The sequence below is a fragment of the Echinops telfairi genome, unplaced genomic scaffold (genome assembly GCF_000313985.2).
Source record: "Echinops telfairi isolate 266 unplaced genomic scaffold, ASM31398v2 ScPeMD7_7410;HRSCAF=8448, whole genome shotgun sequence".
Lineage (NCBI taxonomy): Eukaryota > Metazoa > Chordata > Mammalia > Afrosoricida > Tenrecidae > Echinops > Echinops telfairi.
In genome coordinates this window covers 1075599-1102113 of record NW_022111310.1, presented here as the reverse complement: position 1 = coordinate 1102113, position 26515 = coordinate 1075599, and the positions used below count along the sequence as shown (strand labels likewise).

Sequence of the window (26515 nt, the reverse complement as noted above, 5' to 3'; positions counted from 1 at the left end):
ACTGGCACTAATCAAGACTGAGCCAAGCTTCTGAAAAGTTAAATCACCTATATAATAAAATCAAACTCTTTCTTATTGGCCACTTGGATCACTACTATTAAAAAACAAAAGCAGAACTTTATTAATCTTTGAAAAATTATCATAAAAGGAAAATATGAGTCAAGGGAAATTATTAAACTATTACTCAGAATTTCAAAAATAATTTGATTTTACCTCAACGTCTTTGTCACCGATGAACCAGTTTACACCATCTTCTGCTACAAAACAAATGGAGAGCTATTTAATTAACTAAAATGTCTGAACACTGTCATTTCAGTTGCATGTAAACATTAAATACTAATTAAAAAACTGGCTAAATATATCATGATTTTAATTGTAATGCTTGGTATCACAGATCCATGTTAACCAATTTTGCTACCTTTAAAGCATGTATAAATTGATTACTCACTTTGGTAGTACTCAAATTGAACCCCAAGGGATAGAGAAAAATCTGGATATCTTAAGCTTGTATCTTAGATCCATAATTAGTTGCATGAAACTAAACAAATCAGTTAACCTCTAAGAGCCTCCGTTTTCTTGCCTGTGATATAGGAAGAGAATTATCTGCCCGGTGTACTCAAAATACTATTAGAGGAGCTATACTAAATGTGTGTTGTTTTTTTAAGCAAGTATTAACTGTGTCTACTACCTTTCCATTGTGATTGACTTCCATTCTAACAGTTTTTGAAAAATTGACCTTTGAGTGCTTTCTCATTATTCAGGCTAGAAAGCTAGCACTGCATTTCATAACATCAGAAATGACGAAAAAAGGAACAGAATATCCAGAAATCATTGAGCTAAAAATACAACTGTAAAAACCTAGAGGGGTAAGAAAAGGCATACCATTTTCCTGTATCACTTGTTTTCTCTTTGCACTGCCCTTTTACCAAAGTGCCAGTGGCTGCTATTCCTTAGGTCCATCCATGGCAAGGAGGAAGGGACCTATGACTAATGCAGAAGCTAAGGTATCAACAAAGGACTGAGGTTTTCTTTTCCCTCCCAAAGCAAAGTTAAGATTTCCTCCTTCCTCCTATCTCAAAAACACAAATTGAACTTGACTTGTTTCTTTGAAAGGAGTTTTAAAGAGACATGTTGTAATCTACATTTCCCCAGGCCTACCAGGAGTCAGTGTCTAGAGATAAATAAAATACTTTTACTAAGAAAACCAAGAGGCTGTTTTACAAAAAGACCAATCTATAGGAAAGCGGAGATGCTGTGCTGCTGCTGATTTTCTCTGTGAGGCTTGAAGTGGAGATACATTAAGCAGCAGCAGCCTCTATTCCCTCACCATCACCATCCACATCATTAGTACTCTTCATTCCAAGAATCCAGTAAGGAGCATGCTTTGCTGTAACTTTCAAAGGTTCCTTTTCTTTCTCAGTGTCCTTCAGCATTAGAATATTCAAAATGACCACTAGAAATTATAGTCTTAACAAAATGAAATACACAGTGTTACTGCACTCCCCCCACTCCATTTGCAAATGAACAGAGGAGTGGGGGTGGATAGAGCTGGTGGGTGGGAGAAGACTTGAAAGAGAAAGATAAACTTTTAGACTGTTTTACCATTCCTACAGTATCCAGCACTATTCTAAGTTCTATACTAATAAATGAACAAGCTAACGTATATTCTTACTCTAGAAAACCCACTGAAAAGTGCACACAATAGATTTCAATTACAGATGAAGTTAGTGCTTCTCAAGTGGTACATGAAGAAGCAAAGGTACCACCAGGAACACAGGAATCAACTTGTGGCCCTGTCCTAAGGCTCCACTTTTGGTTTACTGTAATGACAGCTGACCTCTTGCTCTTTTACTTAGACTGATTGCTTTTAAACTCCGAATCCCAACCCAATGAAAGCATTGTCTAATGGGACTCATCTGAACTTCCACACACAGCCAATTTTCCTCTAGTACTAAATTCTAGGTATGAGACAACAAAAATCTGGATTCTAGTCTGAACTCTGCTTTTCATTTACTGTGTGCTATTGGGCAACTTACTGACCTTCTCTGGGTCTGTATAATAATGGGTTACATTAAATGACATCACCGGCACATGTGAGTCTATCAATATTTCTTTCATTACAGGGGATCAAATACTTAATTGTCTAAGGCCTTTGCCACCAGAACCGGTTGCCTTCCTTTAAGCCAACTTCCCAGAAGGTTCAGAGGCGTTAATCTTCCAAGCATCTACTGTCCAATGACAGAATGTAAAATGTTAGCTATAACAGCCCTGCTCAGCAGCTATATAGCCAAAGTCTTTCGGATATTCAGGAACTATGATTCTTTTAAGAAGTCAGAGTTGTGATCACAGGCAGTAACTGGTAACTCTTTATTTGCATTAAATCAAAGGCGCTTTGGTGGTAGGGGCCAGCAGTTAGGAACCACCAGCCAGCTCCTTGGGAGAAAGACGAGGCTTTCCACTTCTGTAAAGGGTTGCAGTCTCTGAAACTCACAGGGGCAGGTGACTTGATGGTAGTGGGTTTCTGAAAATTGGGAATGGTCATGTTTTCCTTTTTAGAGCTTGGTTAAAGGAATCCGACCAAATTTTATACCCTTGTTGTTATGTGTTTGTGTATCTTCCCCGGACTCAGACTTGGCTTTCAAGTTCCTATTCACGTATTCTCTCTTCTACTGAAGCTTTCCCTGATCTCTCTTCAAAAGCAGAGATGATCCCGGCATCATTTCTATCTTTTTATCTCCCAAACACCAAAGCACAACTACTTTGGTGTTGAAATAAAAGCTATGCCATCAAGTCAATTCTGACTCACAGTGACCCTTACAGCACAGAGTAGAACTTCCCTGTGATAAATAGGTAAGAGAACAGATCATCTAATCTTTCTCCTACAGAGAGGCCGGTGCGTTCAAACTGCTGCACTCTTGGTTAGCAGCCCAAGTTTATTCCACTGCTTCTTCTTAGTTAACTTAGGTACACAGTATACACAATAAATATTTGCCGAATGAATTGATTTCTTCCCGGTAAAGGATTTTCTCCCTCAATCTTAAGTCTTGAAAAACATCTGTAGCTATTAGGCTACTGAGTATTTTTAAACTTGGTATTAGAGGTATGTATTTTATTTCCTTCATTATATCATAAGCTCCTTATGGACTGAAACCACATTAAAATAGCAGTAGCAAACAAAAGAACAGAAATAGGGCAAAAAAGGAAAAGTCATATGCATACTAATGGACAACTTATTTTTTTAGGAGTACATTTATTCATTATAAGCCGAGTTTTCCAGCACATTTTTAATGCAGTTTTTGTGATAAAATTAGGTCCCTCAGCTGATGTTCGGGCCGGCTTATAATCGAGTATATACGGTAGGTTCATCATCCAGATGAGGGATGGCACATGAGGATTTATAGACAGGCAGCTACTTAAATAGGCATGGAACAAAGGAAATCTGTCACAAACTTGTGATTAATACATCACATGGGTAGATCGATACACCACAGTTACAGGTGGGACTACAGAAACTGGAGAGGAACATGATTAGGACTCATGTATCATGTTAGACAGAAGAATTTATAGGAGTGGTCCAAGGCCTTCCATCCCAGGCAGTCAAGGCATGACGCTGTGTGACTGACTCGTGGTTATCTGAACCCCAGTCGAGTACTCTCCATCAAGGACACACCCTAGCCAGCTCCTGAGGCTGGCTGTAAGTGAGTGGAGGTAATCCATTCTATAATGCATCTGCTAAGCAATTTAATGGATCATCACAATACAGTGAAAGTTCAACAAGACAGTTCTGCACGGCTAAGTACAACTTGGAATTGTGGTATAACTCTGGAAACTAAAAAGAACCTTTGGAAAAAACAAACCAACAAACATCATTACTGAATAAGAGTATTTGGAACGCACAAGAACCATAAAAATTATAAGAGAATTGCATATTTATAGACCACCATGCCCGTACCTAGCAAATGTTTACAGATAAAAGATCGCAAGTGTGAAGCTGCCAGATATTCGTGTCATATCCTTTCCTAACTCCACGATACCAGATTTCCCCTTGGGGATCTTCTCATTTCTAATAAGCAACTGATCCAGCCGCAGATGAAGTTACTATTCCCAACTTCATCAGCAGCATCTGTTATTTCAACGGAAACTTTTGAAATACACACAATGCCACATGCAAGTCCCGAGAGGGTTGAGCCACTCTATTCACTTGCATTCTTCTCAATTCTGTCTTGATTTTCTCATTTTTATACTTCTCCATTACGACACTGGTTATAAAGCTATTTCGGTCATTAACATTTTATATTGTATTACTGGCAACAGTTTAAATAGAGCACATTTTAAGGGAAGAGTTAGCAAGTTCAACAAGGTCATTTCATTTTAGATAAAATTAAATTTACCAGAAGCGATTTATATTTTAATTGTATGTAAAAAAATAAATGAGGATTTAGCTTTTCTTTTTTTAGAGCTATAGGAGGAAGAAGAAAGAGGAAATAAATACAGGTGCTTAGCACTTCTTATATAGAATATTTGCAAAATTCTCTGTCACATAAAGGCTTTTGGCCATTCCAAATACAGGCGCATGCCTCTCAATATCGGGCATGAGGGCTTTATCCATCCTGGATTCCTTGTGTTCCCAGTTCCTATCTTTACCAGTGTACACCCTCTGGTCTAGCCGGATTTGTAAGGTAGAACTGGGGTCATGACAGTGGGGGTGGGGAGGAAGAGGACACATTAAAGAACTAGAGGAAAGTTGTATCTTTCAACGATACTCTGACTATTCCAACTCTTATAATTCATTTATCCAGCAAATATTTACTGAGCTGCTACCATGTTTCATGTACCATTATTCTAGGTGCTTATGAAATATCAATGCCCTCAAGAAAAGAATATCAATGCCCTCAAGAAAAGAATATCAATGCCCCCATTGTCCTTATATTCCAGTGGAGAAGATAGACATTTACACAAAACGCATAATACACATGGGTTGCAATTTTAAGATGATATTTAAGAAAATTTCAAAAGACTTGAGGGAATTAGCCATGTTCTTCTAGGAGTAAGATCATTCTTTGCATTATGACAACAACCAAAACAAAGTTGTCAAGGCAGGACTATTCCTAGTATGTTTGAAAACCAGCAACGAGGTCGTGTGGGCAGGAGCGAAACGATGGAGGGCATATAGGTATAACATCAAAGAAGCACGAAGGCGGCAGTTCATGAAGATGTTGGCTTTTATATCCGATAAAATGGGCAATCACTGGAGAGTTTTCAGGGAAGGAGGGTGGGGGTCTTGGTTTCTGTTTGTTTTTTCTCCAAGTTGTACGACTTGATGTTTTCAATTTTGGAAGAACTAAAAGATAGATAAACTGGGTTTTTCTTTTTGTAAACCAAACCAAAACAAAAATTCCTACTCTGATGAGAATTAAAAAAAAAAAAATAGAGGCACCCATACAGAAGAGCGGGGAGACCAGTTAGAACGTTACTGCAATAATTGAGTCAACAAATAACTCTGACCAAGGTACTTGCAATAGATGTAGTGAAAAGTGGAAAAATTCTGAATATATTCTGAAGGTAGAGCCAACAAGAATTCCCGATGCACTGAGCATGAATATGAAAGAGTAACAAAGTCAAGGATGACTTCCAGGGTTTTGACCTGAGCAACTAAAAGGTGGCAGAAGAACATTTTTGTGGGAAAAATGAATTTATTTTAGACTTGTAAGTACAGATTCACAAATTGTGGCATAGAGATGTGTTGAGAACCACAGCACTGGGTGACAGGTGAGGAAGAAGAGACGAAGAGCAGAGGTCTTGGCAGTTGTCATCAGTGAGGTCGGAGGAAACCTGGTGGGTGGAAGGCCGAGTGCTCTATGAGCTAAGCAGGGGGCAAATCAAAGAAGTATTATCACCTTTGGCAAATGCTACAGGTAGGTCAGGTAAGATATGGTTGAAAACAGGCCTTTGGATTTATTAGCAAAGTCACCAGTGATACTGGTCAGAGAACTTTGGATGGAGAAGTGAGGCAAAAACTGACTGAACTAAGGACTGAACTGGATGAGAGAATTTGTAGGAAGCAAATATAGACAGCTATTCAATGAGTTTGACCACAAAATAAGTATAATAAGATACCTTAATCTTAAAACTTTTACCTGCTAATAAGGTACCAGATGATTCTCAGTATTTGAGACAGTGAGTAGAGAAAGAGCATCAGAAGTGACATAGGTCTTGGATAAGCTCAAGAAAAAACCACCGACAGGGTTTCCTTCAAACCCCAGACACAGATGGTACAGACCTATTAGTCACATAAAGTTCAGATTGCCATAGAGCAAACAAGCATATATGGGGAATTTAGAAGATGTATAAAACTTTGTGTTCAAAGGAAAACATAATTGAAAAACTTCCTACTTGGCAATGTACCTTGAAATTAATTCTGATTTTTTAAAATACTAATTTTTAATGTATAATAATGTCAAAGAAAATATACATAGCATAAAAGGTTTTTAAAATAATCCCAACTAACACCCAAATAACAAATTATTTTTTAAGAAAACAGGAAATAAAGGCAGTTGACACTGACAGAGTGTATTCTATTCCAGGAACAATGAAGCATTATCTTCTATATTTCCCTAATTTAATCCTTAAAATAGTACGATAAAGTAGGTACTATTACTTTTATGCCACATGGATATAAAAAGTGAAGTCTACAGGAAATAATTTGGCTATTGTCGCAAAAGTTTTAGAGACTCAAATACAGGTTTATATGCAAACCAACATGTGATCTCACTTCCTTATGTTATTTCATAGTCTTTGGGTTTTGTCCAAGAATAAAGTTAGCAGTGTCAATGTCTACAGTAGTACTCCTTTTTATTATGTAGTACATGCTGAGCACCAATATGAAAACAGCTTGTTGAATTTAAAATAGATTTCATTTTGTATGAATATGAAAATGCTATCACCTGAATAAGAATGCTGGTCCTCTTTGAAGAAAAACCTAGACTGAAGTTCTATAAAAAGAGTGTCCCATAAACTTCGGGCACTAATACATGGCATAAACACACTACAAAGAAAGCATAATGAAAAAGACTGGGACTTCATAGAAATTAAACTTATGTGCATCAAAAGACGTCACCAAAAGAATAAAAAGAGAATCCACAGGTTTGGAAAAAATTTTGGCAATGATCTATCAGATAATGGACTAATATTTAAGATCTACATAAAACTTTAACATCTCAAAAGAAAATGGTGAAGAAACTAATTAAAGACTGTGCAGAGGGCATGAATAAGGCACTTTACTGGAGAAGACATGCAGGCAGCCAATAAACATATGAGGAAGTGCTTGAGATCATTAGCCATCTGAGAGATACAAATCAAAACGTCAATAAGATACCACTTCACCCAGCTGACACCAAACAAAAACAAACTCACTGCCAGGGAGTTGATGCCAACTCATGTGACTTTCGTGACTGTAACTCTTTTAAGGAATAGAAAGTGCCATCTTTCTCCCACTGAGAGGCTGGTTGGTGGCTTAGAACTGCTGACCTTGCAGTTAGCAGCCCAACTCATAACCACTGTATCATCAGGGTTCCCTCTAGCATTGATAGCTAGGTTCAAAATAAACAGAAAACAAATGCTGGAAAGGTGCTGAGGGGCTGGAGCCCTCACACATTCCTGGTGGGGCTGTTAAAGGATACCACCACTATGGAAAGTGGTATGGAGCTTCCTCAAAAAAATTGGGAATAGAAATGTCAACCCAGAAATTCCTCTACTTGTTATATACCCTAAAGAGTCATAATACGAACAGATACATGCACACTCATGCTCACTGCAGCACTATTTACAAACGTAAAATGATAGAAACAACTTAAATGCCTGTCAGTTCATAAATGGATTAACAAACTTTGGTACATAAACATATGGGAATAGTATGCAACATTAAAGAATAACAGTGAATCAATAAAGTATCTCACATGACATAGAAGAACCTGGAAGACATTATACTACATGAAAACAGTCATTCACAAATGAACAAACACTGTATGAGACCACTGCTTAAAAAAAAAAAAATCAAGACAAGGTTTTCGATTGGGGTTCACTCTCTTGAAACTGTCATTTGTTGCCTTATTGTTCAGTGAATGAAACCCAGGGATGTTGAGCCTACAGGGAAAGAAACTCTTAACAGGGGTTTGAGGAAGGGGTATATAGAGGAGTTGGGAAGATAAGACGTCCAGGAAGGAAAAGCATGTTTTGGAAAACATGTCTGATTATGGAAGAAATTGCACAATTATGTTTGACATGACTGAATTATGGAAGGATATGACCTACGCATTGGCTTCCAGCTTCCAGCCCTCCCTACCCCAAAGCGAATAGAACTAGGAATGGGTTTTGGGCTCGCACTAAATCCTAGCTCCAACTGAAGTATAATTACTTCTTACATCACAGCCCTGCTATCCTCACCTTCATGAAATGATCACTGTAGGTAAGGTTGCTACAGAAAAGTGTGGTGAAGAAAGCAGATGGTACCCAGCTATTAATTGAAATAGTGTCTGGGGTCTTAAAGGCTTGAATACTTGTATTCAAACAAGTAGTCAACTAAGTCCACATGGAAGAAGCATACCAGCTTGTGTGATCCAAAGATAACAACTCTCAAATATGATTAGGAGAAGATCAGAGCAAAAATTATGAATTCCCAATTTGTGGAAGGCTAGGGGAGACAGTGAGAGCCCCAAACCCATCTGCAGAGTATCTTGGTCAGATCCACCCTGGCCACAGGCAAAAGTTACGATCAACCTTACTATCAGACAGAGACCATTGTAATCTTGATTATGCTGGATTGAACTTGATGCTTGGCCAGTTGACCACCCTATAGACATGACCTGAATTTGTTTGAGGTGCAGGTATCTTACTGGTTCCATGACAGAAATTTTTTCCCTGGCTTTTTATTGTTGGGGGTCTTTCCCTACTTACGCATTATTAATATTTTTTTCTATATACTATTACGTTTTTACCCCTATCACCTTGGCACGATTTTGTTTTCTGTTGGGTCCCAGCTGTGAAGCACAGAAGGAATGAAGGCAGAATGGTAATAATGGATACAAGAGGACATATGGAATACAGGGATTGGAAGGGGGAGAGATAAGGTGGGAATGGGGATTTCAGAAGTAACCAATGAAGACAGGAGGGGGGAGGGAGTAATAGAATGGATTGTGATTGCATAAATCAGGGGTCCTCAAAAAAAAAAATCATGGGTCCTCAAACTTTTTTAACAGGGGCCAGTTCATTGTCCCTCAGAGTTGTTGGAGGGCTGGACTATAGTTTTTAAAAAAACTATGAACAAATTTCTATGCACACTGCACATATCTTATTTTGAAGTAACAAAACAAATGGGGCAAAAACACCTGGTGGGCCGGATAAATGTCCTTGGCGGGCCGCAGTTTGAGGACGCCTGGCATAAATCATCTTAAAGGAGATTTAACTATGGGAGTCAGGGAATGCTCTAAAATTGATGTGGGGGTGATTGTACAATTATAAGTGATATGATTGAACCACTGAATTATATGATACGTAAATTACTTGCAAATAAAACTGCTGGGAATAAAAGGTTTTCGTAACAAAAACAGACTTTGATTTGTATGGTTACCATTACCAGGGGTAGAAGGAACATCACAGGTTAGAAGGAAGACAAGTGTTAATATGGGTAAAGGAAGACCATATCCGACAAGAAGATGGACAAAAAATGATGGAAATAGCACAATATCATGTAGGTTTGACGAGTTCTGCTCTTCGAGAGAAAGATGAAGCTTTCTACTCCCTGAAAGACTCAGTCTTGGAAACTCACAGGGGTAATTCTACCCTGTCCTATAGGTCACGGAATCGGAATTGACTCGATGGCAGTAAATTTTTGGTTGAACATTTGTAGTAGAACCAATAAAGAAAAAGAAGGGGAGTGGCCGGAGAAATGATGACAAAAGAAAAAGTCAGAAAGTAGTGGAAGAGAGCAATTTTTAAAATATCACCTCAGAATAGCTGGTTGTGCTAAAAAAAACACTAGATAAGAATTGGAACCTCAATTCCCCCACAGTGCAGAAATTTTGTACTAAACATTTTATCTTTCTAGACTTCTATTTCTCTTGTGTGAGCATGCATCTGCTACCCTCCACCCCCACTCCCCGCCTCCCAGATCATATAAGGGTTTGTTGTTTTTTCCCTTTGCTGAGGAACCAACTCAAATGGTTCCTCCTTCTTCAAAGTTCCCAGAGAGCTATCACTCACTCAGTCTCTATATATTATTTTCTTATGGGTTCTAGTTTCTTTTAACAATCGCTTTAAACTTACTACCTACATTAGAGAAAAGGATACACTTAAGAAGATTTTGGTAACAAAAGCTTCAAATCACAAAGGAAGTATGTTTTTTACTTAATCCCAAATTTGTAAATAGAAATATAAATTAGTAACATATGTGAGGTATTTGTTAGAAACTTAAATAGCGCATGCCTCCTGGGAATACGCAGTAACCTCTACCACAGAAAAAGACTATGGCTATTTATAATCCCTATGCACTGTGCTCTCTATTGAGGCCAACTGGGCAGGGTTTAAAGCTGGATTTTTCCACAAGGCTCACAAATCCTGAGGTTAAATACACATGAATTAAGGATGTTTAATCCAACTCAAGACTCCATCTTTTCATATTTAAAACAGTTTGCCCTAAACAGGAAAAAATACAAAATACATGAGCTGCCCCAATCAATAAAGCTCCTGCAGAGGTAATACACATAAAGGTCCTTTCCCCTCCCCACCCCACCCCATAAAACATTTAAACTTCTACTGTGTTGACTCTCATTTCCAAAAAAAATAAGAACCACTATTATGGAGCAAAAAAGCTGTAAGAACAAATATGGTACTTCATATTTGCCAAATATATGCCATATATATTTAGCAATCATTGCTTAAATATAATTAGAACTAGCTATGTAAACAAAAAGGGCTATCCGTTTTTTAGTGTACAAACACACATAAACATGTATATACAGAGAGGAATAAAGCAGTTAAACAGTTTCTACCTGTTTTTGTGTACTTCCTTTCAGATATTGTTCCCCTAGAGTCTTGGCCTCTCTGTTGCTGTCTAACTTGAATTCACAAAACTCAATGGCTCATGGTTTTCAAAGCGTAGGGCAACGTTTGCAGAACAAAGTCGCTTTTTCTCCCCCCCCCCTTTTTTTTTTGGTGGGTACAAGTATAGGGACCACAGGAACAGTTACATTCATGGCATGGCTGGTCTACCACACAGTCATGGGAATTCTTTAAATAGAGCCTGTCACTCTCTGGGCCCATCAATGGGATTTCCTTCTCAAACTGCTGATTCGTTCAGGTACACAACAGAGGAAATTTCAGTTAACCTTTGTTTCACCCCAGGGAAAAATCTGTCTGAAAGTATAAAATGAATAGATTAAAAAAAAAAAATAAGCAGCTCAGCCACAGGGCCATTCTCGCAGTTTCCCTGCAGCTTAAGCTAACCAGTAAAAAGGGACAGTGGAATGTTTCCCTCCCAAAGGAAAATTCAGGCAGAATACAGAACTTGGGGATCTAGTAGGTTAGAGTTTATTTTGACGACTAAACCAAACCAACTATAAACCTGAAAACCCCCCTCCTGATAACCGAAGAGTCAGAACTGTTTTCTCTTCTATTACTCTAATCTAAAGGAGCTGTTTATAACAATATGGCATCCTCGTCAAACAAATCAGAGCTTTGTTAAATTCTCCTGTTTCTCATTATAAAATAAAAATTCAAGTAGGGAAGGACAATACAAAGATTCCACTTTCTCACTTTAAAATTCTGTTTTTAAATAATGAGAGGCTTTATATAGACAAGTGGATCTCGATATACAGACTAAAAACAAGTGAATCTTATTTGAAAATTTCTTCCTCTCTGCAACTAAGATAACTTGAATTAGAAACATTTTTTAAAAGCATGAACACAAATGTTAAGATACACACTGGCTACCTAGTCTTTCCTTCCACCATGATTCTTGAACTCCATGGAATTAAACAAAAAAGGTCTTGTATGTTCCCTTTATTTATTTTGTTGTCACAGCTTGTCAATATTTTGACAGATTTTCATATTACAATTACTACACACTAACTGCAAACAGATAGGGCAGCTCCTAAAATCAATAGCAATATGTGTCTTAGTTTTGGGGCCAATTTTATTATTTTTATGAGAAAAAGTGACTCCACATCTTCTTGGCAACATTTTCTTACTAACTTCTGATACAGAAACTGGAAGACATGTTCTCTTTCTACAGACAAGGGCTCACGGTCCTGAGAGTGGAGATGTTGCTGGAAATAGTTTATTCCAAAGAGATTGGGAATAAGACACCACTCAGCATAATTTACTCAATCAAAAGGCTTAACACAAAAGACGGGCTTGAAAGCTGGAATGTGAAGCCCTGTGACCTTAAAGAATTACACATCGAAACGGACAAAAGTGCACGTCTTTATTGAAATAAGATGACTTTGTAGAATGAGGGGGGACCTCCCACCACCAAGAAAACATCGAAATTCTTACCCCCTTCCCAAAGCTATTTAATTTTTTTTACAAAACAACCTATTACCTTTAAAGTACTCTCCATTACACTTAATAAATTTGTCAAATTCTGCAATTCCATTCTTTGAAAACATTTTTCAAACTCATGTTTGGATGGCTGACAGCACCTCCCTCATTTTTTTCCTTCACCTCTTCTATGTCACAAAATTGCTGTCCTTTGATGTCCCTCTTCATTCGAGGAAACAAAAAGAAGTTGCATGGGGCGAGGTCCAGTGAGAAAGGTGTGTGGGGCCAGAAGCATGGTTTCTTTCTTTCTTTCTTTAATTATTTTATTGAGGGCTCGTACAATTCTTATCACAGTCCATACATACATCCATTGAGTCAAGCACATATGTACGCCTGTTGCCCTCATCAATCTCCAAACATTTGCCCTCTACTTTAGCCCTCAATATCATTTGCTCATTTCCCCCCTCCCTCCCCTCTTCTCCCAGAAGCATGGCTTCTTTTGCCAAAAGCTGGTGCACTGAGATGGCTGCACTAGCAGGTGCATTGCCATGGTGGCAAAACCAGTCCCGTCTGCCACAAATCTGACCTTTTTTGTCAAACACTGTTACACAATCTTTTCAGAACTTCTAGATAGAAAGCTTGATTAACATTCTGACCTGATGGAACAAATTCCAAATGCACTACATTTTCTTCCATTGGGGAAGTTAATTGACATCCAGAAGGTGGCTTATCATCAATTGACATTTCACCTTTTTAAAATGAGAAAACCACTACTACACTTGAGTTTTTCCCATAGCACTGTCCTTGTAAACTGTGTTCAACATCACAACAGCTACTGCAGCATTTTTACAGCGCAGGAATTTCAGTTGCACACTGTTCTCTTAAACTGGCTATCACAAAAAAACAAGGTTTCAATGAGATTGCTTTTAAGAAAAAATTCACTGTGACCAGAAAGAACCTTCCCAGGCAACGCCACTAGGTGCACTAACTCAGAGCGAGTTGCTTGATACTCACCTAGTGAGGGGGAGAATAGAATACTATTAAAGCCCCTCTTTTTTTTGGGGGGGGGGTACCCTCTCGTATTAAAGAACCTTTACCTTTGTCAGCATGTTTTAATAACCAAAGAAGGTCAATAATTCAGCTCTCCTGTGATCGAGTTTCCTAAGCATCTTTTGTCTAAGAAATGGAACCTGCCAAGAAAGTAGACTGGCTACAAGTAGCCGAGGGGAGGCCATTATGAAATGTCTTTATGAAGTTATTGTTCATTCGTATTCAAGCTTAAATTCTTTCTCCCATTAGGAACTGCTGAAACTAATATGGATTCACTATTAAAAGTGTCTCTCTCTCTTATTAGTCTGAGTAAGAGTGGTGTCACGGATTCTTTACACTCTTGCTAGAATCCACCCGTAAAACCAGTTGGGACTAGCATTTTCTTTGAAGAAGGCTTTGATAACAAATTCAATTTCTTAAACACATACACAGACTCAGGTTTTCTATTTTACCTTGTCTCACTTTTGGTAAGCTGTATTTTTCAAGGAATTTGACTGGTAAATGTGTTTTCTTGCTCTTTTCTTCACACTCAAATTTGCTAGGGGCACACCAATTTTGCAAACTCTTGGCTTTTATGTTCTATTTATATCACCAGTTTTTTATTTCATAGGTTTCTGCTCTCATATTATTTCCTTCTTTTTTTTTCTCTTGATTATGTTACTTTACTATTTTCTAATATAAGAATATCAAGTTAGTAGCCACATTAAAAAATTAAAAACAGGTGAAATTAACTTACATGTTTTGTTTAACTAAGTCTGAAATATCATTTCAATATAAGAACTTACTGACATTTCAATATAAGAACTTATTGACAGGTTCTATCATCTTTTTCTCTACTGTCTCAATTAAGGCTGCATTATAAGTGCTCAAAAATCACATGTACTAAGTGGCTACCATGTTGAACAATACTTGCCCTTCATCATCTGAGATATCATTATCTAAAATATCTTAATCTAGGATCGTATGATTTACAGGTTGACCCCTCTCCACCCAAACACTCCTATAAATCCAACTGCTAGGCACCTCAAACTCCACAATTTCATAAGCAAATATCTCATCTTCTTAAAACTGTCCTCTCTCAAGGTTTCTAATACTGTTCATTTGCACATGTAATATATACATTAAAAATCTAGTAGGTATTTTTCGCCCTCATTCCCATATTGAATCATTAGCAAGTTTTGTTGATTTCACTTTCTAAAATTAAATCAAATTCACTTCTTTCCCTTGCCACCTCGTTACCTAAGATATATCTCATTCCCAAGACTCATAACCCAACCCACTGCCACTGAGTCGACTCTGACACTTGGGTATCTTCTACAGGGTTTCTGAGACCGTAAATCTGTATCAGACAGCCTCATCTTTCAGACGGTGTGTTGTAACTATTAACTGTGGTTAATAGCACAAGGCTTAACTCTCAATACCACCACTCTTTGGAATTGTGAAAGTAGCTTCCATGGGAAAAGGTGCAAATTATCTTCCAAATGGTAGAATATTAACATCACTAGTAGATATTAATGAACACTGAGCCAAGTGCCAGCAGCACACTTAGCACCATCAGAAGAGAATTATAAAAGTAATATCCAAAGTGGCAAGGCTCTACTTCGGAATTAAAAAAAGTTATTTTATTGGAGGCTCTTACAACTCTTATCACAATCCATACATCTATCCTTGTGTTGAGCACATTTGTACATATATTGCCATCATCATTTTCAAAGCATTTTCTTTCTACTTGAGCCCTTGGTATCAGTTCATTTCTCACCACCCCCCCCACCCTCCCTCCCTCATGAACCCTTGGTAATTTATTTATTTATTTTTTATGTCTTACACTCACAGTTGTCTCCCTTCACCCACTTTTCAGTTGTTCATCTCCCCATTTTGGAATTTTTTATACTAAAGCTTTAATTACCTTTCCCCCAATGCTTTATCAAAACCCTCTTGTTCAGAAGTTTGCAGTTATACTAAAGTGACAGAAAAAATCTCTATCACTTCATCTGGGCTTGAAAGTATGCCTAAAATTGCTCCTTCTTTATTTTTATTGGCTAACCATCATTTTGCGCAACCACTAAAAAAACCAACTAATTCATCTTTCCTTTTTTTGCCTTCTCAACTTTCTCCAAGTTCTGCTTCACTTCTAGAGTGATGCTTACAGAAAGCTACCTTTTTTCCTGCATTTTTTCTAATTTATTTTTTGTTCTGTTATTTGATGTGCCTTATTGTAAAGAGGAAGCTTATGCTGTGGCATGTACACTGGACATGCTCTTTCATAAAGAGCAATTGTTCTTTAACACACATAGGTATTTTACTATGTTGTAGTTACACTTCAGGAAATTGGCTGGGGGCTTCAGATGGGCATGTAACGCATTATAGCTTTTGTCATTTAAATGAATAAGGAAACAGGGCCTTGGTTATTATTCTCAAGCAGAAAACTGATTTTTCAGAAAGGATCACTGACATTAAGAGAGAAGTGCTTATATTTAATGGAGACTCAAAACCCACCAGCCACTCTGCGGAGAAAGATGAGGCTGCATGCTTCTGCAAGATTTGCAGTTTGACACTCTTAGAAACCCTCCACAGGCTGCTGTGAGCCGGAACCCACTCGATGGCAGGAGGAGCAGGGTTAGACAAACTAACAATTAAAATCCCCCCTCCAAAGAAACTATTAGAAACAAAAATGCTTTTTTGAATGGCATATAGTTCCTCCTTCTAAAACGGAAAGGACCTGATCACTAAAATGTGCTACCTATGCCCTTTATAGGATGGTATAAAGGACCCAATGAACTGTCACTTGCTATAAGACAGAGTATTCTTACTTTTCTTTTTAAAATCAGAGCAGATGCTGCTAGAGAACTATCAAAAACCAATTTGCCAGTTCACATAGCTTTAAAAAGTCACCAAGATAAGTTTTTAATGAGACAGGGTCCAGTTCTTATCAAGATATCTTTACTGATGAATTATATACCTTATTTCCCAATATATTCCTACCATACCTCCTGGATAAAAAAACAACAAAAAAATCCATTACCTGTGCTTTGGAAAATAGCAGGTAAATTTTTCATGAATAGAAAGTAGTCAAAATGTTCCAGACTGTGCAAGGCTTGCTGATTTTAAAAAAATCATTTTATTGGGGGCTCATATAATTCTTACCACAATCCATACACACATCCATTATGTCAAGCACATTTGTACATCTGTTGCCCTCATAATTCTCAAAACATTTGCTTTCCACTCGAGCCCCTGGTGGCAGCTCCTCATTTTTTGCCCTCCCCTCCCCGCTCCTCCTTCCCTCAAGGCTTGCTGATTTTTAAGCTTTTGGTTTCCTGATATTAAAAAAATAAAAATCTCTAATGAGACCACAAATGTTTTATGACTCTTCAGAAAGGCCCAACAGTGTTTCTGTGTATCCTCACCAGAAAGCAACACCTTGGTTCAATCAAGAGGAAACAAGACAAACCCAAGTTGAAGGACATTCTACAAAAGAAGTCTTTAAAAGTGTTAAGGTTTTGACAAAAAAAAAAACACTAAAAATTGCCTCCACTTAAAGGAAACTACAAGGTTAAGACAATTAAATGTAATCGATGATCCTGGATTGGTTCTTGGTCAGTGAAAATGCTGTGTATAGAAGCATGAAGAGTTTCAAACTTGTCCTGAACTTTAGAGCTTTCTTCCCAAATAAGGGAACCATCTTTCTATAGGATGGTAAAACATAATTCCCCCCTCCCCCCAAATTAAAGAATCCATAGGTCTTTAATTAGTTTATGGGCAATAACCTAAATGAAAAGACCTTCCTATCTAAATAAGGTATAAACTGCTCTACAAAGCAAGAGGGTATTTCAGGGGTGCCCACGAAGCACTATTTTACATATACTACGAGATGAATGGTGCCTGGAGAATTGTACAAAAATATAGTTGGCGCTCCATTTTGTTTGGATGCAAACTACGGAAACCAACCTATTCTATCACGACACTTAAGCAGCATGGCCGACACACCTACCCTTTGCAATGTCTGACAGGAGTCTAGTGTGGCGGGTTATGCCACTGAAATGCCATCAGCCACTCTGCAGGGGAGAGAGGAGGCTTTCTGCTCCCATCAAGAGCTTCAGGCTTGGAAACACAACGGGCATTTCTACTCTATCGTACAGAGTTGGAATCAACTTCCTGGCAGGTGGTGGTTATCTCATTCCATGTAATAGCAAAGATAAGCTACCAATATTGCATTTAAGTTTGTTTCTATTTATGTTGAGTTATTATATTCAGAATCTACAATCTTCTTTCACAAGATGGTGAATTTAATAACTTGTTCAATGTTAACCTCAATTTTGGAAAGATAGCTTCTAATGTGTTTTTCCTAAAAATTGTTACTTTATAATTTTATCTTTTCTGTCAATATATAATTAAATTATATGAAAACATTTTGATTTTCTACCATCATAATAAAGTGTAGTCTGACATTGCAAAAAAGGGAGAACGAGACACTTTAGGACAGTAAAAATTTATATATTTACCAAGGGCTCAAATAGAAAATGTTTTGAAATGATGATGGCAACAAATGTACAAATGTGCTTGACACAATGGATGTATGTATGGAGTGTGATAAGAGTTGTATGAGCCCCCAATAAAATGATTTTCAAAAGAAAAAAAATTATACATTATTTGGATTAAGGAAGATTACTCTGGTTTTCTTGGGTGAATATAAAAGTGAGGTAGGTTAAATCTTTTCAGTTAAAAAAAATTCAAGTGGTGATTTTTACCACATTTCTGTAAGAAGTACAACTTCTTATTATCTTCTTCCAAGTCTGGCCTTAAAGTAGAGGTGGCATTATAACAAGATCTTTAAAATTTTCATTATATAGTTTTGGTAAGCACCAAAGAGGGGTGGGGAGAGGGACAGAACAGCACTGACTGGAAGATGGACAAAGTATGGAAGACAGACCCATGTAGAGGACTATGGCTTGTAGGCTAGAAAAATAGACTAAGAGCAGATCACTGAGGCCCTTGAACTCTATGCTGAACCAAACCAAAACAACAGCAACCAATACACAACCAAACCCACTGCCATCAACTCAATTCTGACCCTACACCGGGTTTCGGAGGCTGCAAATTTAGATAGTCTCCTCTTTCACCTGCAGTCAGTTGGGTGGGTTTGAACTGACTAACAGGTGGTTAGCAGTTCAGTGCTTACTTGACACCACCATCAGGGCTTCTGAACAGACTATGCATAATTTAATATGCAATGGGCAACCACTGGAGGTTTTTAAATAAGGAAAAGTCATCCTGAGATCTCTATCTTAGGAATACCAGACCAAGAGCAATGTGGGAGTCACTGAAGGTGTAAAAAGCAATTGGTGAGGTATCTGGCTATTATAAAAAGCTAAGGTGAGGCTGGCCCGAAGCTAGTGAGATCTCACAATGATTGCTTACAGTCAATTACTGGTCAACCTAATTGTCTACCCCACCTCACCACTACACTTGACTGGTCTTTAAAAAAAAAGCTAGGGTGAATTGGATTTAGATCGGGGTTGGGGAACCTTCTTTCGTATTCTTTGACAATGCCCCCCATTCACTGATCTAGAAAGTAAAGTCTTTTAGTACTCACAAGGTAGTCACCATGATTCCAACTGAAGTTTCCACTTACCTTAAACCTGAATGTGGAAAATACAACCCTACACAGTCCAAACTAAGTCATGTGTTTTCTTGATGCTGCGGGCTCAAACCTCCTTTCTCAAGGGTATCATGTAAGGAGAAATTCATAATTGCTAAACCGATAGCTGCAGTTCTTCACCAGCGGAAAAACACCTGCTTTCTCCCCTGATGGGATACAGGTTTCCTAGGCTACCAAATTTATCCTCTACTCTACACTGCCACACATAAATAAATTCAGAAATACAAATCCAAGCGCAGGCATACACACATCAGAGGTTGTTTGTCAGCAGCAGTTACTACTAAGTGTCAGAGGAACCTGGTCTGGTCCCTCAAACCCATTGCTTTGAACAGCCCTTTCACAAGCAATTTCTTCTCTGAGGGGAGTTCAGTCTAACTGCTATGGAAAAGACCAGAAAAAAACAAAATCAAGTGAGACATGGATCTAGTTGCCACTGGAAAATATAGTACTACCTGTATTTATGAGAAAACACTCATAATCCAGGAAAACAACATGTTAATGTCATGTAAGAAAACTGGTAAAATAAACACTAATATATGAAATGTCTACTTTTCTAGTTCTTTGCAGTCAGGATAAACCAGGAAGGCAAGATTTAATGAGGGGAAAAATGTAAATATTCCAAACCGGTGTTGGTCTGCATGCAATACACAATGGAAAATGCACTGGGTTGCATTAAAGTTAACACAATTCACTCCAATTCACCAAGAGACAAGTTAGAAATCCTATCAGTAGATAGGTTTGACACAGAAACATTAGGTGATTATGAGAATACATCATGTTACTCAGCATGAGCTATCATAACCTTTGGTAATGTCATAGATTAAAAAAAAATAAGTGCATTTTAATGTTCTACTGCTACCGTTTTACATCTCATGTGCTATATAACAATTTTAAAAAGACTCCATCAAATCCTCACAAGCATCCATTATTGGAAGTAATATTATTATCTCTATTTTACAAAGGAGGAAACAGGGCAAGTTTGTCCCATAACTCGTAAGTCACAGACAAGGTGCTAAAGATCAGGCGCTTACATGTTTGATTAATGTCATCATCAATGACAAGCAGAGTGATTTTGTGTCATGATTTTATTAATATAAGGCACAAATTTGAGCTCTCCTTTCTTCAGGGTAACAACATTCAGATCAGGCCCAAGCTATCGATAAATCTCTACAAAGACAAAACAGACTGGTTGGGTTGTCAAGTAGTACATGACCTATCCCTATGGTGAATAATTCCTTACTATAATGATCTACGATGTCTACCTGATTGACAGATTTTCTAAATGTAAAAATGACTTGTTTTACTTCATTAATAATTTAAAAACACTAATTAAAAGTCACTAATGCTCAGAACGGAATACTCTGTTGGGCTTGTCCTTTTATTTGCAAACTGAAATAAATTCTATGTAACTCAGGAAAGTAGCAATAACCACATTATCAAATTAATTGGCACCCATTATCCTCTCCAAGTGTGTATTTATAGCACACACCGAAATTTTCTAATGAAAAAAATTCCATAAAATTGAAAGCAACTCATTGCCAGCAAGTTGATTCCGACTCATCGTTATCTAGAGGACAGAGTAGAACTGTCCCTGAGGGTTTCTGAGACTGGAACTCTTTATGGACTAGAAAGCCTCATTTTTCTCCTGGGGAACAGCTGGTGGTTTCAAACTGCTGACCTTGTGGTAAGCAGCCCAGTGCATTACCCATTATGCTCTAGTAGAGCTCCCTTATTGTATGACGGTAGTGCGATAATGAACTTTAGAAATTATATCTGGAAAAAAAAGAGAAAGAAATGGTATCTGTTATAAAAATTTTCTAAAAACTTTAATGGGAAAAAAAAACTTTAATGGAAATATCAACTAGTAGGGATCTATAATTTTAACTGGGAAATAAAATAAAAATTAGAAGGTACTTCTTTTGCCACCAAATTTTTAAAATAAAATGAGTGAGAGAGAGAGTGTGTGTAAAAAGATCTCCTGGTGAATAAAGAAAAGGAGGGATAAACCGCTACTTTAAACAAAAAAGTAATGTTCTGAAAGGTGCTTTCCTACATTTTGATGATCAACGTTTTGGTAAGCACCATAGTCAAAAGACTAGAGTTTCATATGAGCAAGGAAGAGGCTCTAAGTTTTAAGAATGAAGACTGTAGACTGAAAACATAAGCACTGTTTTAGTAAGAATCACTACTACAAAATTGTTGTCTTCAATATAACATTATAAACTCAAGTAAGGAAAACCTGATCCCATCTTTTAGAAAATACTTAAGAAATATCTTCCCTGAAAAGAACACTTACTTGAGTTAGTTTCAAAAGTCTTGCTTTTCTACAATGGGATAAACACACTAAGGGACTTCTTCAATGCAATTCTTAAGCACTTAGTCAGTAAAGGCTAGCAGAGTTGTGCCGATGAAGACTGAAGGGAGGACACAAGCCTCGGGGAAAGCCTGAGGATGCCTAAGACAACATGTGGGAGAGGATAGATGGTGCCATCTTTTCTCTCAAAATGTCTTTTCTTAATAAAAAGGCCTTCCAAGAGAGCTTTCTATTGCAGAATAATGAAGTCATATAATCTTGGTATCAAAGGCACAATGAAAGTTATTTATTCACGAGGCCAAAAATCAGGTTTGCCTTAGAACCCAGTGGGTTCCAGATGGCATGGACGACCAGGAGAGGGCAGCTCACCACTGTAGCTGGACTACACTGGGAAGACGCAGGTTCCTGTCTGCCACGAAGGGGATACTTTACCTTGCTTACGCGCGTACCACTGTCAACTAATGAAGTAAGGATACTGCTTTTAAAAGTTCCAAGTAAGAGGTAAAGCGTAATCATACAAGTCATCACCAGTGACTCGTCAGGAAGCTTACACATCCTCGAGGACAGAGCTGCCCTGGCTCCCTTTATAGACTGGGGTGTTCTTGGTGCAAATTTGAAGAATCCTGTTGCAAAGGTAAAGACCACAAGGGTAAGCAAGGCCTGTTCTGCTTTCAAGCAAAGTATGGTACGGTTGGAACTTTTCTAACTAGGAGACCATAGATAGACTGACATCATTTCTCCCTTTGGTGTGAGCTGAGATGGAAGTTAAATTGGTCATTTCTTTCTTTTTCAAGAGTCAAAGCCTTCATTTCCTCTAGAGCAGCTGTTCTCAACCTGTGGGTCACGACCCCTTTGGGGGTTGAACAACCCTTTCTTGGGGTCGCCGGATTCATAACAGTAGCAAAATTATAGTAATTAAGTAGCAATGAAAATAATTTTATGGTTGGGGGTCACCACAACATTAGGAACTGTATGAAAGGGTCACCGCATTAGGAAGATTGAGAACTACTGCTCTAGCGCTGGATTCTCCTATTAACACAATAATAAAGCTAGTGGGTTTTGAGCTTCTTCATATTAATTATTTTCATTAGTAAGTTACGTGCTGCCTAGATGTTTATTTTAAATAAAATTAGGAGGGTATACTGTAAAAGAAAAAGCCAATACTGGTTACATTAATAGTTTAAAATATTATCTATAAATAGAATTTCACTTCATTGCAAGTTTCTGCTTTAAGGTTTGAGGCCGGTGCCAGATTACTCCATAAGCAAGGTAACCATGGATTTATTACTCTGTAATAAATTACTCTGAACAAATTCACTTATTTAAAACACACACACACACACCACCCCCAAGTGGGGTGCTTCTAGATATGGTTGGCATCTCTTTCTAAATCCCCTTTACTCCTTCTATAGAATCAAAGTCTCTTTTCTAACTTACTGTCTCTGTAAGGAACTCTGAGAGGAAGCAAAGTAAGCAAAGGTGAACTTGTGCTTGCTTACTACCCGTAAGTTGTTTGGGTGACCCATCCCTGTTAGAGGCTGCATTTCCAAGCCATTTTCATGTCACAACACCCAGTGAAAAGCTTTCCCAACGCAGGAGGGGTAACAAGAAGGCTGCCTTCGGTCAGGGACAGCCAGCTCAGAAGCTCTGCCTGCCTCAGGTCATCCTGAATGCAGAAGGAAATCAAGACCGTGCTCACCTGTAATTTATTTCTGTTACAGCAACAGCGAGCAAATCAGCTGAGAATTTTTGATTTAAGTCTCTTTGGCCAAAGGCACAGGATCAAAAAGGGAGGATCAAGCAGCAGTTTCAATCCTACTTCACTTTTCCAAGACGTGATGCACACTGTACGCAGAAAAGCAGCAGCTGGATAGAAACTAGCATCTGTGCTAACTTCTTTACCTTTTGTGCAGGCTGGTTGTTTCTCCAATTAAACCCCTGTCCATTTTAAAACCAAGCCAAGCTCACTGCCTTCAAGTCAATGCGGACTCATAGCAATTCTGTAGTATGGAGGGGAACTACCCCTGTTGACTTTCCAAGACTGTAACTCGTTACAGGAGTAGAAAGTCCGATTTCTCTCCCACTGAGTAACTTGTGATTTCAAACTGCTGGACCTGACAAAGGTGTCACCCAATGGGTAACACTATAGCACTAAGGCTCCTTTACTGGGAATAAAAGGCATTCTAATAGAGAAACTTCCTCCACAAAGTATTGTTGCTGAGGAGAAGAAGGAGAGGGCGAGCCGGGTGGGGGGCCAGGGGGAGGGGATGTTTAAACTTGTTCTAACATGGGTACAACTTTAAGGAGAAAAACTATGTATCAACAACTGTCAAACTCTAGTTTCTATCACTGAGGACCATTCAGCTATGCTGTTAGGTGACCCCAATGCATATAGACCCTGTTTGACAGAGTTAACTGCCCTAGAGGGCTTCCCTGCTTATAATCCTTGAAGCTGATAGCCACGGCTTGGAGTGGCTGGTAGGTTAAAACCAATGACCTTTTGGTTAACATCTTCCCACCTAACCATTGCACTACCAGGACACCTTTTAAGGTGATGTATGAATACAAAAGTAATCACCAGGAGTCACAGCTAAATAGCAATCCATGGTCCTTCCCCTCTTGCCAAAACAGAATTGAAATCAGAAATTTAAAAAAAACAACAAAAAAACAAAACTCAAGAGGTAATTAAACAGATACAGAATAAAACAGCAAACTATGTCAAGAAAGTATTATGAAAGAATAGTTCATTTGAACTTCACTTTAAAGACCTACCTCCTAGCCCCTCAGCCTAATTCAGATAGCTACAGTCTTGATTGCTGGGGAGTTCACTTCCACAAGGCCCTAAGTACAGCCAAAAAAAAAATACAAAGAAGGTAGTGTTTTCATGAAAAACTTGGGGAATATGACAACAACCTCTAAGGGTTGCAGACACCACTAAGGTTAAGTGGTTCATTTTAGGAAAGTCCTGAATAGCCCACTACGAGGCAATTTGGCAGCAAATTCTTTAGTACAGATTCTTTAGTGCAACAGGGCCTTGGGCACGACCAGCTTCCAGGGTATATGACAAAGGGTCCTACTCTCAGTGCTCTGTTGTAGGTACTTAAGACCAGTGGCACAGTGGAGCAAGAACAGAGGGGAAATATGACGGGTGGCAACACCAAGCAGCTGACGTGGACACCCAGTTCACATGTGCACATCTGAGGGAGGGTGGGGTAGCATAGGGCCTTAAGAGACAGCCAGGGCAGAGCTCAGACTGATAGTGGCAACAGTGGCAATGGCCCAAGGTCAGTTTGTTCCCAGAATTGATGTCAGCAACATCTACACAAATAGGAATTCTACAACCTGAATAGGAAGTGCTGGTGCTCAGACTGTAAACTGTCAGGAAAGTATTACAAAATAGAAGCATACACATGGATAAAAGCATGAGTTATTAGAATGCTTCAAAGAGTTTAGACTCTTCTGGTTTTAAAAAACTGTTGCAACATTTCAAAGTAAATACCTACAAAGTTAGAAAGAGAAATTAAAAGCTAACATTTGATGGAAAGGAATAGTATTTTAACGTAAATCTTTGGATGAACCAATTATCAACAAAATAATTTTTAAATTAAAATTAATTTTCTTTATAATTGAAGACAGCGATAGGACACATATATAGGCACTTATAGTTTCTAATACGATAGCCCCTCATTAGAGAAAATGGCAAAGGAAAATACTTAAATGGCATTGTATAGTTTTATATTTGAATTAAATTCACACATAAAACAGATTCATAGTAGAGTTGAAGAGTTTTAGAAAAACGTCTATAATCATCAGTTAGTATACTAACTTTATATATAGCAATTCCACTTCTAGGAATACAGAATTCTCAAAAGTATTGAGAACAGCAACTCTAAAAGACACATGTTTACCAATGCTGATGGGAGCCTAAAGAGGAAAACAACCCAAATGCCCATAAGAAACCAATGGGTAAACAAAGCATAGTATTATCCTATACATGGATACATGTATAGGATCCTATACATGGAGTATTAGCTAGTTACACATTGAAATGAACTTGTGTTAATTGCCACCACATGAATGAGCCTGAATAATGTGCTGAATGAAATGTCAGACACAGAATGACAAATACTGTATGAGCCCATTCGTATAGATTATGTAGGATAGGCAAATCATTGAAACAAAAGATTACCTGCAGCTGGGTATAGAGGAGAAATGGGGTGTGGGAAAAAAAAGAGTTCTACCTAGATATATAAATAGTGGATATCTTTGTATGTTATGAATTACGGAGATTTTATTCTTTGTATGGAATTAGAATATATTCTTTGTATGGAATTAGAATATATTATTTATATACATGATGGGCATGTTTAGTGAGGGAATGATTACTAATTAGTTTTTTTTTAAACCATTTTATTGGGGGCTCGTACAATTCTTATCACAATCCACCCATCGATCCATCGTGTCAAGCACATTTGTACATTTGTTGCCATCATCATTCTCAAAACATTTGCTTTCTACTTGAGCCCTTAATATCAGCTCATTTTACCCCTCTCCCTCCCTGCTCCTCCCTCCCCTCATGAACCCTTGATAATTTAAAAATTATTTTGTCATTAACTTACAGTCCAACGTCTCCCTTCACCCACTTTTCTGTTGTCTATCCCCCAGGGATGAGGTTATATGTAGATTCTTGTAATCGGTTTCCCCTTTCTACCCCACCTTCCCTCCATCCGTCCAGGTATCGCCACTCTCACTGCTGGTCCTGAAGGGGTCATCTGTCCTGGATTCCCTGTGTTTCCAGTTCCTATCTGTATTAGTGTACATCCTCTGGTCTAGCCAGATTTGTAAGGTAGAACTGGGATCACGATAGTGGGGGGAGGAAGCATTTAAGAACTAGAGGAAAGTTGTATGTTTCATCGTTGCTACCCTGCAACCTGACTGGCTCGTCTCCTCCCCGCAAC

At 38.1% G+C, this 26515-nt stretch overlaps 1 protein-coding gene across 3 annotated transcripts in view; it reads right to left on the bottom strand.

The window, feature by feature from the left end:
• Positions 1 to 26515, bottom strand: part of ZCCHC7 (zinc finger CCHC-type containing 7) — a 210460-nt gene that overhangs the window by 47114 nt on the left and 136831 nt on the right. For 2 of the 3 annotated variants that reach the window (XM_004711088.2, XM_045296633.1), the window contains exon 3: positions 214 to 257. In XM_004711088.2, coding sequence (XP_004711145.1) covers positions 214 to 257 — 44 coding nt within the window. The remainder of the gene's footprint in view (positions 1 to 213; positions 258 to 26515) is intronic. The other variant, XM_045296634.1, reaches the window with a different exon arrangement.